Source organism: Mus pahari, chromosome 1 (assembly GCF_900095145.1).
Source record: "Mus pahari chromosome 1, PAHARI_EIJ_v1.1, whole genome shotgun sequence".
NCBI lineage: Eukaryota > Metazoa > Chordata > Mammalia > Rodentia > Muridae > Mus > Mus pahari.
In genome coordinates, this window is record NC_034590.1 from 54,045,303 (window position 1) to 54,065,377 (window position 20,075).

The 20,075-nt window shown below is 41.5% G+C and overlaps 1 protein-coding gene across 4 annotated transcripts in view; it reads left to right on the plus strand.

Moving 5' to 3' along the window:
* Adamtsl3 (ADAMTS like 3) overlaps positions 1 to 20,075 on the plus strand; it is a 276,839-nt gene that overhangs the window by 205,621 nt on the left and 51,143 nt on the right. For all 4 annotated transcript variants that reach the window (XM_021210057.1, XM_029532349.1, XM_029532345.1 and 1 more), the window contains 4 exons: positions 186 to 315; positions 8,994 to 9,186; positions 9,287 to 9,466; positions 19,148 to 19,301. In XM_021210057.1, the coding sequence (XP_021065716.1) occupies positions 186 to 315; positions 8,994 to 9,186; positions 9,287 to 9,466; positions 19,148 to 19,301 (657 nt within the window). The remainder of the gene's footprint in view (positions 1 to 185; positions 316 to 8,993; positions 9,187 to 9,286; positions 9,467 to 19,147; positions 19,302 to 20,075) is intronic.

A 20,075-nucleotide genomic window follows, 5' to 3' on the forward strand; every position in this document is an offset into this window, starting at 1 on the left:
TTCCGGGTGCTAAATTTTGGATGAGAGACTGGTTTAGAGGTGAATGAAGTGATACTAAGAGGTAGAGACCTCGACTTCTGATGCAGTCAAAGGGCAATGTGCTGGGGATATAAAGACCCCAGATCCCAGTTTCTTTGCATGGTAAATTATTCTGCGTGTGTGCTGTTTCTCTTTCTGCCTTCCAGGCCATCAAGAAGCCATAGCTGTGTGCTTACACACCCAGACCCATCAGACTGTCAATGACAGCCTGTGTGACACGGTTCACCGTCCTCCACCAATGAGTCAGGCCTGTAACATGGAGCCCTGCCCACCCAGGTATGTGCTGTCTTATATAGCTAGTGTAGAAATGATGTCTGCAGGTTACACCCTCTTTCAAAGAGAAACCCACTGTACATTAGACTCACCGTCTTATAAAAATAGATTAGCCAAACCCATTCAGAATTCCCATCTACTCTACTACTTATGCTGTGGCTCCAGTTTCTTTGGGGTACATTCAAGGGCAACTAAACTGGGCAGAATTCCTCTTAAGCCCGACTTTTGTTTGCATCAAACATCAATGGGCATAAACTGGCCTGCTATTATGCAAATCAGGCAGTAAGTTCCTTTCTTCCTCCTAGTCTCAAAGGAACTTCTCCCTCTGATGACCTGCCATCTGAGGGAGAAGTGGCCTGCACCCACAGCAGGCACTTCATCATCTGTAATTGTGGAAGGTCAACTTGTTACCTGGAACTCCCACAGTATGCTACTCTACCTTCCTATGATGAGTAGCCTTTGTCAACTTGACACAAATTAGAGTCTCGTGGGAGAAGGGGACCTCAAATTAGGGACTGCCTCCATCAGATTGGCCTTTGAGTATGTTTGTGGTGCATTTCCTTGACTAATAACTAATGTAGGAAGGCCTAGCCCACTGTGGGCGGGGCAACCCCTGGGTAGACGGTCCTGGGTTATATAAGAAAGCAGGCTAAGCAAGCTACAGCAGGTAAGCCAGCTCCTCCATGGCCTCTGCTTCAGTTCATCCTTCAATGATGGGCTTAAAGGAAAAACTGAACAAACAACCCCTCCTCCCCATCACTTTCATTCAATATCCTGTCACAGCAACAATGAAGCACACACAGGCATCTTTACTTCTAACTTGCCTTGGGGGCTCACATTGTGGAGTATGAAATGTCAGAATCCCCAAAGAACAGATAAGGGCTCTAAAATGACTGTAACCTGCTTCCTGCCCAGGTCCCTGTAAGAACCTGGGATTTTGGCCCTCTGTTTCTGGATGCCACTGGCTACCGATGATTATAGCTCAGCATCGTTGGTTTGTCACACATGCCTTTCCCATTCTAGCCTCAGCGGGCCTTTTCCTTTGTCTACCTTTATTATGTCAGCCACTCTTCTGCAATAAATTAGATGCCAAAAACTTAGAAAGCCCATCCCATCACCTCCCTCCCTCTCTGATGCAATCTTAGCAGTTACACTGTCTACTTTGCTAAGCTGCCATCACTCACTAAGGGCAGGTTTTGTGATGTCTAGGAGACAAAGTGATGGAGGAAGGTTATGGTGTCCTCTGTCTGCCATGCCGAAAGAATGTAAATGTGTTTTATGAGCATCTAGGAAATAAGTTGGAGATGTGCATCCTTCCTTCATGAGCCTTGCCCTCAGAGAGCAGGCCAGCTCAGATGCCTCATGCTTGGTAAAAGCTTACCTGCAATGAGAAGAAACAGTGCTTTTGCCCATCTCTACATTTCTGACCTCGTTGCTATCTGCCAGAAATACTAGGATCTTCTTGGCTGCTCTCAGAGCCATCTTTATGGTCTTGGATGGGATAATGCAGTAAAGGCCCATGACTTCATGCTGCCAGGCAAGGTGAGGCCCAGAAGCAGCACAGGGAAGTCTCTCCCCATTGCTTCACATTCACATCTCAGTGACTGTATTCCAGGGTAATCCACACTAGAATGCTCATTCCACAACAGGCAAGAAAAATGAAAGGGAAAGTTTGGTCTCACTGCCAATGAGGACACCCTCTGTGTGAGCGGCATCCAGAGCTTTTCATGAGTATCAAGCACAGTCAGTTCTTCGTGTCCAAGGGTTCAACGTTCAAAGCAATCGTGAACAAAAGTACTGTTTTAATGGCCCAGGAGTATAGCTCAGTATAGAGGGTTCTGTAGCATCTATGAATAGCTAATACACACACACACACACACACACACACACACACACACACACATATATATATATATATATATATATATACCTCCTTATGTCTGATCTCTAGCCCTGTGAAAATTTGCATTAATTATCCCATGCATATCCAAGTGTGTTGGCTAATCTTGGTTGTCATTTAGAACCACCTGGGAAAGGGGAACATCCATTGGGAAGTTGCCTCCATCAGATTAGCCTGTGAGTATGTCTGTGGAGCATTTTCACAATTGCTGACTGATGTAGAAAGACACTGTCTACTGTGGGCAGCATTATCCCTAGGCAGGTGAGCTTTGACTCTCTAAGAAATGGGTAGCTGATCTAGGTGATCCTGAGCTTGGAAGCAACCTAGTGAGTAAACAGTACTTCTCCATAGTTTCTGCTTCAGTTTATGCTTCCAGGTTCCTGTCTTGAGCTCCTGCTCTAGCTAGCTTCCCTCTATGAGGGACTAAGTAAGTATTAAGACAAAATAGACGCTTTCCTTGCCAAGTTGCTATTGGCCATGGTGTTTATCATAGAAACAAAAAGTAAACCAAAGCAACAGACTCCTTATTTCTTGTCATTATTTCCCAAGCAATGTAACAGAGCAGCTCTTTACACAGTGTTCAGATTGTACCAAGGACTATGGGTAACCTAGAGATGACTTAAAGTACTTCAGAGGGCTAGTAGGGATTCAAAGGTAACACTATTTTATCTAAGATACTTGGGAAATTGTGGATTTCAGTGTCTTCTAGAAAAGGAGGTTGTCTTGGAATACTTGCTTCAGATACAAAGGATGACTTGACTTGGGGTAGTGTGGAGTGGATCAGATGGGAAAAAGCCATTCATGGGAGTAACCTTGATACTAAGTGGGCATACCTTAGTGAACTGAGTGACTTTTCCAGGTTTCTTGGTTTTCTTCTCATTCTAATATTGAAATCCGAATCAAATGCTTTTGGAAAAGCTGGGACTTTCTGTGAACCCACAGGGCCATCATCGCCCTTTTACTGTGTATAGACAAAAATGTTATTCTTCATGAATACAGTTGAGTGTGCTTCTGTATCTATAGGCATAAAGATAATCCCATCTCTGTAGTGTTTTCCAGAAATGCTTTCTACAGTGTGCTCACCTGTACATCAGAGCTCAGTAGAGGGATCCTGAGGGTCTCACAACGCGTACAGATGTCTTCTATGAGCTTTAAACATTCCAAGCAGTGGCATGAATTTGTAGCTATATCATAAATTTCTCTGCTACTTTAGTCAATAACTTCACATCACATTTAAAGATGTAGTAATAATACGTAACATATAAATAACCTTGATTTCTGAGTATGAGAACAAAATTGTGGGTTCTTAAGATTGTTGGCAACTTGCCCGAGAACATACAGTAAATAAATTGCATGATACAAAGTCAAACACAGGAATGAAGATTTCTCATTAAGTACTATCTAGTCCAGACTCTGCCTTTTCCAAACCACAAAAAGGAAGCTGCTCCTAGTGGAGCCAATCTCTTGGTTTCCAACCCTTGCTGCCTGCCATCACTTCTCTCTACACCATCCAGAGTATGGTTTCTCTCTGTGGAAAGATGGCTATAAAGGAAATAGTCTAGATTTGTGCATATTTTAAATGGACACTACAGAATGGTGAACCATGAAATTCTCATAGCCATTAACTAAGACAAGTCAAAAGAAGAGAACAAAAGACAACCCAAAACACTGGAGTACTTTCTCTCTATATGTCACTTCATAGTGCCATGAAGCTAGTTTTCACCAGAGCTCTGTTCACTGTTTTAGTCAAGGACACTGAAAGGGAAGATGTGAGAAAAGTAGCCTAGGCACCGATAAGATCAAGAAAAACAGAATGTCCCATCGCCTGAAGGCACATCGCATGAGAGCAATTGCATTACCACCGGGTGAAAGGATGCCTCAGAACATTGACAAAATTCTACACTTTTTTCTTTAAAACTTATATGTATGTTTGTAGGTATGTAGATTGTTGAGTGCAGGTGCCCTGAGAGATCAGAAGAGGGTGTCAGATCCCCTGGAACTGGAGTTGCACATAGTTGTATGCTGACTGATATGGGTTTTAGGAACTAAAGTCAGTGCTGGGAACTGAACTCAGGTCCTCAGCTAGAGCAGAAGGGTTGAGAGAGTTCTCTCTTTCTAACTTGCAGGGAGACTACAGCGTGACTTCCTCAGTGCCTGATGGTTGACTTTCCTTTACCTGGGCACTTAAGTCCACTTTCTTTACTTGGCAAAGGCTTAGATTCCTGGGGTTGCCTTAACCAAGTGCAGTAGACTAAGTGGCTAGAAGAACAGAAATTTATCATCTCTCAGATCTTCAGACACGAAGTTCAAAAACCACAGAGTCAGCAGTGTTGGGTCCTTCTGAGGACTGGGAAGGAGAATTGTTTCCAGGCCTCGCTCCTTGCTTACAGCCTCCAGCAGTCTGTGGCTCATGAAGAACATTCTTCCTGTGGTTTTGTATCTCCTTTCCTCAGCATGTCTGTGTCCAGAATTCTTCCTCCCATAAGACACCACTCAGGTTGTTTCAGGCCTACTCTAATGACCACCCCTTACTTAACCATCTGCAAAAACTATTTGCAAATAAATTCTCCATGACAGATGCTAGAAATTATGTAATTTCAGCATCTTTGGGGGTCACAGGGCAACTCAGTACCATAAAAATTTTTGTGACCCTCACTTTAACCCTTGAATCACATCTTCTATTTCTCTACCCAGGACATCAGTTAATTCTCTCCCTTAAAAGGAATCACTGACTCATTTCTCATTGGCCAAGAGAAGGTCAACAGAATGTGAATAGGAAACTGACCTCAGACACTTTAGAAGGAGGAGCTATTGATGGTCCCAAGAAAAATGGAAATGGGTGGGGATATAGGGGACAGAGGGTGGATCTTCACACCAGTGTTTCTCCTTCTTAGGGATTTGAATGAAAGAGTCTCTAAAATGAAAACGGTATTAGGATTTTGGGATTATCAAAGACTCTTGATCTCCAATATTCTTTTCTTTTCCCTCTGTGTTCCTGGGGATAGAACCCAGAACCTCACAAATGCTAGGCAAGACTCTTACCCCAAACTATACCCTCAGCTCCATGCAACCTTTTGGGGGGATGATGGTTTCAAGTTGCATTTTGCTCACATCCTACACTGATTTGTGACTTCCTATGAGGTTGGTGTTTTTTCTTTTCTCCTCAGCTTCAAGTGTGGTTAATTCCTTTGAAACCCTCACTCAATAAGTTAAAAAAAATCCTAACTGGAAGCTGCTAGTCATAAGAGTTTAGCGACAGGGCCCATCTGTGATCATGGGACTCAAGGAGCTGCAGCTCAGAATCCCTGCCCCCCCCACGCACGCATGCACACATGCACACACATGTGCACGTACGCACAAACACACACATACACACACATGCTCACATCAAGTGTCGGACTATCTCTCACTGGCCTAAAGAATCATTCAACTTTGGGAAATACAGGATGTGCTGACTGCAAATCACATTCTCACCATGGTCAAGTAACTCACTGAATTAAGCCTTAGTTAGGGTTTTGCTGCTGTGAAGAGACACCATGACCAAAGCAACTCTTATAAAAGACAACATTTAATTGGGGCTTGCTGACAGGTTCAGAGGTTCAGTCCATTATCATCAAGGCAGGAGCATGGAAGCATCCAGGCAGACATGGTCAGGAGGTCTGAGAGTTCTACATCTTCATCTGAAGGCTGCTAGTGGAAGACTAACTTCCAGGCAGCTAGGGTGAGGGTTTTAAGCCCACACCTACAGTGACACGCCTACTCTAACTAGGCCACACCTCCTAATGGTGCCACTCCCTGGGCTGAGCACATACAAACCATCACACCACCCAAAGCTGGGCACTGTCTGTAGTGACAGAGTCAGAACTGGTTAAGAAGGACAAGCTTTGATAGAACCATTCATGAAATGAAAGCAGGATGAGTTTAGTTTAGACCACCAAACCACAGAAGACTTGACAGCTAATCTGGAAGATGATTTTTAAGGCTGCTGAGGGATGTTTGCAGGGTTTTTTCCTGCATCTGTCCCCATGTACAGCAGGCCCTGCTGTCTTAGCCAGCGTTCTTACTCACCCCGTCCTCAGCAGCACGTGCCATGGAGCTGCCATGCTAGAAAGAGTGGAGCACACAGTATGCTTTGGCGAACCTGCAAAATTAAGAGTCTGTTTTTATAAAAAGGGAAATATTGTCCCTCATTTCAGAGATGTGACTTTAATAACCTTTTCAAAGATTGAGAGTTATGTTGGAGAAAACCCAGGGGAGGCAAAGGTTCTATGCCAAAATAAAGGTAAGTTTACAAAAATGTTTTAGGTTCTAGAAACCAGTGGTGTAGGAATAACAGGAACAGGGGGTTGCATAATATTTTCCATATAAATATTTACAGACTCCAAGGGCAATAGCAGTAAAATATCACCCCAGGGTGAAACTTACCACTGAGATTGGTGTGGACAGTCAGTGGCCCTTTATTTACCCAAAGGCAAACGCACTTGATGTATTAGCCAGAGGTGTCCAGGGGTGCGGGGGTGGGAAGGTGACTTGCTCTTGTGAAGTTGCTTCCCCTGCCCTGTCCTGTAACTGCTGCATGATTGCTATTTCACAGGGTTTGCTTTTTCCAGGGGAGAGCCAGAAGTTTGTAGAAAAAAATGCAGGGTTACAGAATGGTCAGAAGACAGCCTTCTCTTCTGTCAAGAGTCAGCAACTCAGGAGAGGGAAGTAGAGAAGCAGCCCGCAAAAGTGATGTGGCTTTGCACCAATCTGTTACTAATTTCTGGCATTAAAATATGCATGAGTGTACACACACACACACACACACACACACACACACACACAAATTCTGTTGCTCCCTTTCTGGATAAAAGCAATTCCATCTCCTGTCTACTGGGGCTATAATTGATTTTTCTAGTTGCATACTTTTGAAAGATAGTTATGCTGAAGTCATCACTTTCTGTCCACCATGATCGAGCAGCTCCTACTTACTGTCTCCATGCTCAGGCCGCCATAGAGTTCACCAGCCCAGAAACAATGGCGCCAAAACCCAGAGCTCAAACCACTGAAACTGTGAGTCAGAATGAACCCTAAAGACTATGCTCTTTAAGTCTCAGATGGGAGTGAGAATGTTGGCAACAGAAGGAGAGGACGAGGGCTGAAGTCCCACCACCCTTCCAAAGGCCTGTCCCAGTCTTTAAAGGGTTCGTGACCTGTTCAAAGTGCCAAGCAGGGGACCAAACCTTTAACACACGGATATTCCAGCCTGCTTCTTATTCTACTTCTATGCTTCGATTATTAGTCCCTTCACTAACAAACTTCTTTTCATAATAAAACTTTTTATCCTCTGTATCATGTCACAGATACTATTGTTTTATTTTTCATTCCAACCCCCCAAAAGGAAAATGTTTACTATAGAAAATTAGAAGTGAAAAAAAAAATAAAATTACCTTTTAACTATTTTTTGAATGAACTCATTTTCCTCTCATTATAAACACCTATATGATGAATGAATATAATAAAAGTCAGAAAAATAAAAACAAAACAGACATACTGTTATTCAGAGCTCAATGTTTGTGTGCTTCTCTGACCATGAGAGGTTTCAGGTTCACTGCCATGATTCACACATGCACTATGTGTGGTTATTGTATGTCCACTTCAGATGATGCTGCATTCAGTGGTGAGCAGGCTTGTCCCTCAATGATTAAAACTTCATGATCTTATTTCACTTTGTGAAATTCATTATTTTTCTTTCTTGCATTGCAAAACACCCCAGAGGAGCATGGTTTTATGGTATGTTTGGAGCATTTTAAAATTTCTCATTCTTGAGTATCTCTGTGGTAACTAGTTAAGAATTCATGTTCCAAAAAGAAAAAAAACCACAAGTAAAATAACCATACTGTCCAACATCTCTCTAATAAGATGGGGCAAAGACTTTTAAAAACGGTATTTTCCAGCACTTCAGGAAATGGGGCGTGTAAGCTTCGGGTGGGGGTGCAAGCTGCAGGAATCTTCACTGAAGTGACGTGGAAATATGAGTCACATGCTGCTGCTGTGGTTTTCATGTTTCCAGCTGTTTCCCTAGGAAACTTGATTTTTCTTATTAGAAAGGAATCACATTATATATGTGCTGTAAATCCAACCCTAACATAAAGGAATTTTCTCAAGGATATTACAAATAACGAATCCAGGTGCCCTGAAGACCTCCTGAAATGTGTTTGTAAGCATTTTAAAAATCTCCTCTGGTGCCTCTGTAAATCATCTTTGCCGTGGGACTCAAAACCAAGTCAAGATTTTAGTTTGGATGGATGGTGTCTGGGCAGGGTGGGGAAAGCAATTTACTCCCTGTCACTCAGGGTCGCACCAAACAAGTGAGACCCTTAACCATTTCCCTGGTATGCCTTCCCTGTAAATGTCATGTTTCTCTGTGTTAATCACAGATATTCATGGAGATACCACAGTTTGGAACCTACACACAGTAATAAGCTCGAGAGCAGTGGTTCTCAGCCTTCCCAATGCTGCAATCCTTTAATAAAAGTTCCTCATGGTGTAGTGACCCCCACCAACACCAAAAATCATTTCATTGCTACTTCACAACTGTAATTTTGGTATTATTGTGAATCATAATGTAAATATCTGATATGTGATTCCCGGGGCTCGTGACCCGCAGGTTGAGAACCACTGGTCGAGGGTCCCGTGAGAAGCTTGAGATCATTGTGTTTGTTGTGTTTTGCCTTTTGGGGGAGGTTCACCTCTCCTCAGTTGCTTTTTGCCTTTTTTCCCCACTTGGCTTTTGATACAGATGGCACATGGGCTCTTGGGGTGCCTGTTCAGCTACCTGTGGCGTTGGAATCCAGACACGAGATGTTTACTGTCTACATCCTGAGGAATCCCCAGCCCCTCCGGAGGAATGCAGAGAGGAAAAGCCTCATGCCTTACGAGCGTGCAATCAGTTTGATTGCCCTCCCAGCTGGCACATCGAAGAGTGGCAGCAGGTACAGCAGCGTGGCAAACCACAGCCCATTCTACCTGTGACGAGAGTGGCGGCCCCGCTTTGCATTAACAGAAAGTAAGTCTCCTGCTTCTGTCTCTAAGTGTTCCAGGACATGTGGTGGGGGAACTCAGAAGCGGAGAGTCACCTGTCGACAGCTGTTAACTGATGGCAGCTTTTTGAATTTGTCGGATGAGCTGTGCCAAGGCCCCAAGGCATCTTCTCATAAGTCCTGTGCCAGGACAGACTGCCCCCCACAGCTGACTGCCGGAGACTGGTCGAAGGTAAGGACCGCACACAGCATCTCTTGCTCTGCTCCTTCCTTGTTTCAGCTGCTAAATATTTCCCGAAGAGCTCAGACCAGCACTTGTGAGAAACTGGCTCAGAGCCAAGGCATGCTCACTCATGGGAACCTGGGAAGTACATGAAAGGTGTTCACTCGCTCAATCTCAGTCACTCGCCCCCACTGTGTGTATGTGTGTCTCTGTGTGTGCTGATACTTCTTTCACAGTCATGTGTATATGTACTCAATCTTAGGGTAACAACCTTCAGCTCATACTTAAAATAGACTTGACCTCAAGAAGTTTCAATTTCTGAATTCTTTTACTATTTCAAAATTTTTTCAAAGATTAAAAACCAATTTAAGTGTATGTGGTGTGTGTGTGCGCGCACACACATGCACGTGTATGCGTGCAGGTATGTATGAAGCCAGAGATAACATATACCCCTGGATTAGAGTTAAAGGCATACGTGAACTACCTAACATGGGAGCTAGGAATGAACGTGTGGCGACAACAAGAGCACTATGCACTCTTAACCACTGAGCTTTATCTCACCCTGCCCCAGACTTCTTGATTCTTAATTGCAAAGACTAAGAACCTTTGGCTGAGCTTCTCCTTTACATTTTTAATCTTTACTTTCATAATTAGTACTTGGTAGAGCCACGGAAATACATGATACCTGGATTCAGATCATTCTATCTACGTTGTTCTACAGATATGTTGGCCTTGACCCACATCTGTTGACTATTTATACTATGATAAGTATTAGCTTATAATTGCTCATTCTAAATTGAATAATTGCATTTCCATAGCCTTACGTGATTGGTCCCTCAAACAACAGACATTTACTGAATGCTGTTGTATTGATTGCTCAAAGCACCAAGAAATGAGAGACAACCAAGAACACAGTCTTAAGTGAACTCACTTTGAGACGGCACATAGATGAAATACTGCTCATAGCCATGTAGGGGGCTCAATACAGTTATCATCTGTATATAACTCTGGGCAATGGAGAAACCTCTCTTCCCACTTCAGTCCTAGAAAAGTCTGTAGAAGATGTGGCTTTAATATTTAGTTTGAGGAAATCAGGGCAACTCTGTGGAAATGAGACCAAAGTTTATTCTAGGTAATGTGTGACACTTTCGAGATCATGAGTCTCATGGGGTTTGAGAACTGCTGGGCAGTGGTGGCGCATGCCTTTAATCCCAGCACTTGGGAGGTAGAGGCAGGCAGATTTCTGAGTTCGGGGCCAGCCTGGTCTACAGAGTGAATTCCAGGACAGCTGGGGCTACACAGAAAAACCCTGTCTTGAAAAAAACAAAAACAAAAAACAAAGAGAGAGAGAGAGAGAGAGAGAGAGAGAGAGAGAGAGAGAGAGAGAACTGAATGAATTAAGAAAGTGATGGGACGTGAGAGAGAAGGTTGAGGCTGCAACCAATAGGAAAGGATTTAGATTATTTATATGTATTACCGTGGTCCTTAAAAGTTTAGCAGAAGTATTTTAACACTCAGAAGCTAAAATATAACAAGGCAACCTGGATCATGTGTTAGAGCAAGAAGACACGGGAGACAGAGAAACTGTAGAAGCTAGAGGTTAGATCTGGAAGACTGGGAAATCTGTTGGCATAGAGAAGAGTAGCCAGTGTTTTTCTCATTAATAAGAAATGATTCACTTCTGTGTGAATAGATAATTCTGTGTACAGCCGAATACACATAAAACTAGTATAACTGGAAATGTCTATGCAACACCACAGTAATGTCAGATGAAATATGAAGTGACAGTTTTAGGCTGGGAGGAATTAATGGGAAGATTTGGGTGTGCATGTGATTAAAATACATTGAATGAAATTCTCAACAAATTAATGAAAATATTTTAAGTACAGTTTTGAAATAGTCTTGGAAAGCATAACTGACATATTTGATCATTAATTTGACAGTGAATGAGCAAAAAATAAAAAAAACAAGTTCTATATTTCTTTCCTAGGCAAGCTAATGAATAGTGTGGTACTAATCTTAAAGTTAGCTAGAGAAAGAAAAGAAAGACTCAGGAGGTGACATAAAAGTGAGACAAAATAGGCTTTATTGAAACACATACAGCTTGAGGGTCCTTAAAGGTCTCAAAAATAATTGGAGCCTAGGAGGGATTTGTGCCAATGTTGTGAATATAGGAATCAACAACCTGTAAGTGGTAGTTTCAGTCATAGATGGTGAGTACCAAGGTGTCTAAATGTATATTTTTAACAGTTCCTTTAAAGTAATTAATGGGTTTCTAAAGAAGCAAGTTTATGGTGGCAGCACTGATCTTTAATGTTCTCTAATCCCTCATTTTAAAAAAAGAACATGAAATAAAAATAAAGCCATTAGGATTGCAAAAGGAAAAGGACAGAGGTAATTTTCACATAAACAACATAAGGAGCAAAGGCCAAACAAAACTAAATAGCAGAAACTACAAACCCAGCCACCAGGTGGTGAGAAGGAAGAGGTGTAGGGCCAAGAGCAACTGAGCATGGAAACCAACAACACATGCTCAGCCAGAGAATTGATCCTACTCTGATTAGAACCGTGAGTAAAGTGAGCAAAAGTGAACCCAACACACGTGTGTGAGGGAAGAATGACCAGCTGGACCTTCAAAGGAGGTGCTAGAAACTTACATCTGGAAGGAGAATGACATGGGGTGAAGGAAAAGTGAACGTTCGTTTCCTCGGGACCATCTAGAGAAAACAATATCAAAACTGTGGCTAAATTGTGGACTACATTTTAACACCAGAGGCCAGAAGATGTTAACACCATGATGATAATAAACATTCTGAAATACTCTACTGCCTTACACGTCTAGTCTCTAAAAGCACAGAGGGCTAACTAGTGATATATATAGGAGCATCAGCAAACTGCAAGGATCAATAAAAGGCAATAGGATTAGCACACCAGCATAATACAGTTTTTGTCCTTGAATCATATGAAAATATAACTTAGTGCTACAAAGTGAGATGAAAGAAACTAAGAAAATACAGAAATAAATTAAAATACAAAATCTAGTGAAGTAGATAAATAGAAATAGAGCAGTATAAAAATACAGCAAGCAGGCTTCAGGAAAGAATTAGAAAACTAAGGGTGAGTTTCTTTCAAAAATTTTACTTAACTAGAAGGAACTCAGAAATAACTAGACATAGATAATATAATTAATAATATGTGCAAAGAATCAAACAAATAAAAATGATAAATTTGAAAAGTAAAGTGAAAATAATCTAATGAATATAAATCACCACCTAAGAAAATCACCTAATAGGATAGAACAGAATAAAAGTCTTAAATTGTCACACTGAAAGAGTACTCCCTATACCTGGGAAACCTGGGTGTAATGACAAAAGCTGGAAATAATTATTAAGACAGATCTTACTAAAATTACTCCATTTTAAAGATTTAAAATGATATGTGGTTTTTTGCACCTGGACAAGAGGATCAAGTTGCTTATTAGAGAAAGAAAACTGTACTAGCATCAGCTATCTCAACATTACTACTCTGTACTGGAAAACAAGAGAGTAGCATAATGAAGATTAATGTGGGTGAACAATTTTATACCCTGCCCAACTGAACTTCAAATTCAAAGACCTTAGACTAACATTTTCAGAGATTTCAGAATTTAGGACATGTTATTATTGAAAGGTCTTCCTGGGGAATCTGCCAAACATCGATATTTCATCACAAGGTTGAGGTCTTATCAGTGAAATTCAGGGCCCAAAATATGTCATCTCTCCTACAGTTTTGAGCATTCTGTAAGTCTTCTATCCAATAAAGGGAATTACAAATGATCCTGCCATACAAAAGGGGGTTGGGAGGTGCACCAAACATACCCCATCATTAGAGATGTCTAGTGAAAAGAAAGTTTGACAGTTGTTTTACCACCATGTTATGTGGACAAAATTGGTTCAGTGGTAATTAAGAAAAAGTTGATGTTTACATTTATTATATGGAAATTTTAGGTGTTTATTTTCTTTTAAACATGACAGTAATGGCATTTTTTAAAAATCACTCCTCTTAGAAATTCAAAAACAACAAATCAGAAGGAGAATAATAAGATAGGATCTCTATCGTCAATGAACACTGAAATGGCTGCAATTCTAAACTATATATTCTAAAATACACCTGCCAGACACCATAAAAACGTGAGTCAAAGTGAGAAGGAAAGCTGAGTGATGACAAATATTTCCTTGGGATTCCAAGAGGGATACAGATTTCCACAGGACTAAGTGTGGCAGTCCTCGAAGGCCTGTTCAAAGTTCTTTAATTACAGAGATAGTGGCTTAAGGACCATGTGTTAACCACAGGAGTTGGGACTCCCCCTGAAGAACTGTGGAGAAGCAAGAGCTGGAGTAGAGACCACATTTATATACCTCCTTGTGGAGGAAAGATGCCAAGGATGAAGTGGTGTGAAGGGAGAAATGGAGGCGGCAATAGCTGACTTATTACCGCATTACGTTATTGAAAGCCTCCTCTCCTAGTCCCAGCAACCAATCAAATGCTGTCAACCTGAGCAGAGTTGCAGATAAAGGAAATAAATGATTTGATGATAGGGTCTTGATGACAAGTCATGGGAAGCGTATTAGCTCTTCCTCTATGATGTCTGTCCATCTGTAGATAGATGCTTTCGGAGCAGCAGCATGAATGTGTGCGTTAATGCAACCACAAAGATTGGAAGTAGAAGGACTCAGGGTGCAGGGAGCCATCCCAAGCAGAGTCACACAAGCCACTGGACAAGACACTCCCCAGAGAGAAGAACAAGCAGGTTTTGTATTCCCAAAGAAGTCACCATCTTTAGGGGAAAATGGCTTAAAAGTGAGGTCTGAGACCTTATGGTGATTAGAAGAGACTAGAAAGAGATGGAAAGACAACAGGAACAGACAAGGAAGAACCAAGAACAAAAATAAAACCTATTTTGAAAATGCTTGTTAACTTACTTTTTACTTAAAATATTTTATACACTGTATTGATTGTATATCTCCCTCCCCTTCCCTTCCCAGATCCTACCTCCTCCCTAACATCATGTTCTCTTCCCCTCTCCAAAACAAAAACAAAAACAAAAATCAAAACAACAACAGCAACACAAAATAGAAAGTTCACAAAGCCCATGGAGTTTGTTTTGTGTATGCTATCTAATACATACATGAAAGAAATTTAAGTGGAATCAGCATATTCTGGGTAAGACAGAGCTCAGACTAGAGATCCTACATCACCACATAAAAACTCCAGTGCCAAAGGGATCTCAAAGACCTATCCCTAAGCATCACAGGCTATTGCCAAAGCTATTGGTTACTCTCTATTACCTCATGATAAGTCCTACAGCTGAAGATAAACTTAGTTATGTCATTGAACATGGAGAAATTGAGCTGGTACCCAGTTAGAAGCTTCACCCCTACTGGCTAGCATTCATGATGCTCGAAGGTACATTGCATGCTACTAAAGAAGAACAATGATCATTGATATCATCCAGCTACAAACCCTGTGACTTACACCAGAGACCTGCCATAAAGATATAGTGGTACAAATAGTCGGACAAACCTCATGAGAGGAACCAACCACTTTCTGCTGGATTTAAACCCCAGTCTAGGAGATGGAGCTTATACTTGTTACTACTAAAGCATCCAAGAAACTGAGAATAGTCAGTCATGGGCCTTAGTGAAAAACCTACTACTGTTGTTTTGCTAAAGAAACATAAGATGACATATTGTTATATCCACAGATCAGCGCCTACCTCAACCCTTATTAGAAAAGCTTTTTCTTGCAGTAGATGGAAACTAACACAGAGATTCACAATGAGCACAGAGAGACACTTTGGAGTACTCGGCCTTAAATTATGTGTGTGTGTGTGTGTGTGTGTGTGTGTGTGTGTGTGTGTGTGTGTGTGTGTGTTGATAGTAAGCATACATAATAAAAATTTGCAATAACACAAGCAAAGATTGATTCATAAGCAATAACAACAAAATAAGAAGTTGTGATCAGAGAGATGGTACACAGAATAGATGCAGTGAAATGATTGAAAGGGGAGCCACCAAGCCGGATGGACACTGTTTTTAGAAGCACTGTAGGCTGTGGGGGCAGGCAAGCACACTGCCTCACCAGTGTTTGTTAAAGGAACTCTCAGTATTGAGATCAAATTGACTTCCTTTAATAAAAGCTCATGAGCAAATCATGAACTATTATACGCTAAGAAAATACACACTGAAAGACAGCCTACCTGGGTGTTATCTTTAGTTAGGAGCCCAAAGGTCTAAGAGGTAAATGGAACAATAAGGAAAGCCCCTGCTTGCCATGAGGAGTCAACACAAGGACACAAAGGAGCAGGATCTGAGTGTGGAAGGCTTGACAGAGTACTCACTCCATAATGGTTGCTCTTCGTGTGAACAGGCAACAAGTGTAGGTCAGAGAACTGTCTGATATGGCTTCCTGACCAACCCTATGCCTTCTTGATGAACCCAGAGGACCAAAATGTTGTAAAGTCAACTCAAATCACAGACCCTAGGAAGTCAATTACATTGTTGTTGGTTTTTTCAAGGAAAATAAGTGGTGAAACAGTTAAGTATAAAATTAAAACTAATAAACCAGCAATTGATAGAGCAGAGCAGAATGTAAACACCCGAGGCCTTGACATCACCTGGTTAACATAATGGACGAACTGGGAATTTGGAAGGGAGTGATATGTAACCAAAGTGGGCTTCTCTTGCCTTGCTTAGTGGAAGGCCCTTGTTATTCTCTCAAGTCAGAACAATGCCATTAAAATAACTGTCCAAGTTTCATGTTTCTTTAATCTTCTATAGTGACTTCAGAGTATTCCTTTTGAAATTAATTGTGGTTTTAAAAAACAATACCAAACCTACAACAGCTTCTTTTTCTCAGTTTTCCCCTTATGCACTTAATAAGGCTGCATGAATGCCTTAGATTAGAACTGCGTGTGCCTGAGGTGATCACTGGGTATTAATGTTATTTGGGGAATAGAAGTTTGGGTCATTTTTGAATGGCTTCTTTCTGTATTGGTCCGCTTTGCTTTAACACAGCAATATACCAATTAACTCATGAAGAGAAAAGGTTTATGTAGCTCGCACTTTAGGTAACTTAAAAGGCACTAGGGCTTGCATCATTCACCTTTGGGGAGTGTGGTGGACAAAGCAAGTATGAGTGAGTGGTCAGATCTCAATCTAGGAGCTGGAGGTATAGATGAGAAAGGTCTGCAGATCTCTTTTAAGAGTGTACTCCCAGGGACCTACGGATCCCTTCAGATCCCATCCCTTTAAGGTACAGCTCTTCCCATTAGCACCACTCTAGGGACCATGTCTGGACATATGGATCTTAGAAGACTTTCAAAAGCACCCAACAATACATTTCCCCCCATCTTTTTTGCTCACCGATATAGAAAATGTGAAGTGTGTATCGGGCTGAGGGAGGACTACTGTTTAAGACAGGGTAAACATGTCTGTCTCCTCAAATGTATATCATTTCTTTAAGACAAAACCAAAAAAACTCCTCCTAATTTTATTAAATGTACAGTCCATTATCGCTATGTGCAGTCATCCTACGGGATGATAGCACACCAGAACGTCCTGCTCCTACCTACCTGTAACCTCGCATCTAGTTATCAACCTGTCCCCATCCTTCTGCCCCTGCCCTGACTCCCCAGGTTACAGAATTCTTATATTGGCATTTGTCATTCTGTGCCGATTCATTTTTCTTAACATAATGACCCCCAGTTTCCATCCATGTCATCACAGGTGACAGGGTCCTGTTCCTGTGTCGGAATACGTATTCCATGATATAAATGCGCCATGGTCTCTTTATCCATTTATTGCTGGTGCTCTTCATCTTTCAGCTATGGTGAACTGCACACTCCTGGGAAGGCAGATTCCTTCTCAGCATACTGATTTCATTTCCTCCAGATAAATATCCACTGGTGGGATTGCCTGAACATGTACTACTTCTATTTTAATTTTTTTGAGAAAATTCCATACTGTTTCTCATAATGGGTACATTAATTGACATTCCTGTGGACCAATGGAATGGCAGGGCCCCTTTGCTCCACACCCTCACCAGAACTTGTTACCTTTTGTCTTTTTGATGAAATTAGTCCTACAGGAGTAAGGTAATATCTCATTATGGCATAGTGAAAATCATTCACGTGCCCCTTGGTCATATGAATGTCTTCTCTTAAAAAGTGTCTATTTAGGTGAATTGCCCATTTATTAATGGTACTGCTTGGATTTGCTCACTGAGATTTATGCATCACACATATGTACTGAGTGGCACCCTCTTCTCCATGGCATAGGCTATAAACCTTTTCTCTCCTTTTGTGGGTCATCTCTTTGTTCTGAAAATCGTTTCCTTTTCTTTGTAGTGCCGAAGCTTCTTAGCTCGATGAAGTCCCATTTGACTGTAAAGTTGCTTCCTGTACCTTTAAGGCCACATCCAAAAGTTCTTGTCTGTTCCAATGCACAGACATGAGTGTTCCTCTGTCTTCTCTGGTTGCTTTCAGGTCTTAGGTTTTTCTCTTTCCTCTGTTTTGAAAAGTAGGGATCTATCGTGCATTCCTCTGTATGTGGATGGCCCATTCCCCAGCAGCGCTTATTGAAGAAACCATTGTTTCGCTAGTGCATGTCCTTAGCATCTTTGCTGAAAATCAGTTGATTGCAGATGCACACGGGTTTAGTTCTATTCTGTGCCCTTACTCTAGATGTTTATTTTTACATTAATTCTGCCCTGGTTTGACTAACAGAGCTTTGTGGTTTATATTAAAGCCAGGCTGGGACTGCAGAGCCTCTTCCCTTCCATTTTCTCAAGATTGATTTGACTATTATTATTTTGTCTGTTTGTTTGTTTATTACAAACTTTAGGATTTTTCATAGTCCTGTGAAGGCATTTTGAAGGGGGTGGCATTAGATTAGTATTCTGAAGGAATGACTTCAGGTATGCAGATTGCTTGGGGTGACATGCATATTCTACAACATTCATTCTTCTGATCTGTGACCATGGTTCTCTTTCTGGTTTTTGCATATCTATCTCAATGATTTCCATCAATGTTTTATAATTTTCATCATGCCAATCTTTTACCTTTTGGTTAAATGTGTTTTTAACTACTTAATTTTTGTAGCTACTATGAACAGCATTGCAGCGATATTGATTTTACATATCTGTTTTACACTCTCCATTTATTATTGTTTTACCTCATCATACAGTGAAAAGTGTATTTTCCTCAGCCCATGGCTGAGGAGGGCTCGGTCGATAAAGGATTACCATGCAAGCATGAAGACCTAGGTTGATCTCCAGAAACTACCAGATGTGGTGGTGCATACACACCTGTATGCGTACACATGCATGCACTCAAGCACACACACACACACACACTATACACAAAAAATAAAGTAAGCATCACTTCTAACGTCAGAAATGAAATCATAAATTCTACAATAGATTTCTGTCAGTTACTTGCTAATCTCAGAAAGAAGGGACTGAAGAAAGAAAGAAAATAAGGAAAGGGGGAAATTAATGAGAGAGAGAGAGAGAGAGAGAGAGAGAGAGAGAGAGAGAGAGNCCCCGCCCCCTGCAGGCTGGTCTGTGCCCCTCCCCCCTGTAGGCAGGACTGTGTTGCCCCCTGCAGGCTGGTATGTGCGAGCTCTGTCTCACTCTCTGCTCTAATTGCAGTGCTCTGTCACCTGTGGGGTTGGATTCCAGAGAAGAAAGCAGGTGTGTCAAAAGCTGACTGCCAAAGGCCGAAGAGTCCCTGTAGCTGAGACGCTGTGCAGGGATCTGCCGGGGCTCCCCCTCATGAGACCATGCCAGATGCCCATGTGCAGCAGTAAGTGTGCCACGTCATCCATGCTTCGGTGTCTTCTCTTCCGTTTTCGTCCTCAGCCTATCTCAACTGCGTGGGTAAAGCAGTCCAGGGAAAACTCCAACTTGTTTTTAGCGGTGAAAGGTAAAATGGGGGAGAGCTAGTTTTCAGGGCAGTCCATTGTAAGGAATGTCTGCTCATGAGTGCGCCTTACAGGGATTAAGCTGAATTGCTTCTTGGCTTTCTTTGCCAGGAATGTATCTGCATTCACGATATTAAGAGTATTTGATAAAAGGTCCTTTTTGTTTGTTTTTTCTATATAATACAATGTCAGCATAAAAAGTGCTTTTAATAAATGGCAGTTTGGGTATATTGCCAATTAACTATAAATCCTAAGCTTGCTATGATGTCAACAGCATACTTTCATTCTATTCAAAGCTAATCTGCATGAAACATATGTGAGAAACATATGTGAGAGGATGCATATCTACGCATTCCCATGTATGTATGTGTTGTGTAGGAGAGATACAACCACGGAAATTAGGACTGTCACAGCTTCGTAAAAAGGGAGTGGGGACCTGGAGGTGACAGCTTCTGGGGCCCATTCCTTCTGTTTTTTATTATTATTGTCTTCATTCCCCTATAAAATAGTATACGTTGCATCAGGTAGCCTGTAATGAAAAAAAAAAATCAGAAATGAACTATTGTTATTTTGCTGTTGCTTGTGTGTGTGTCCTTAGTTCATTGATGTCTTTCCTGGAGAAATGTACAAAACAAAGAAATCTAAGCATTAAGTTC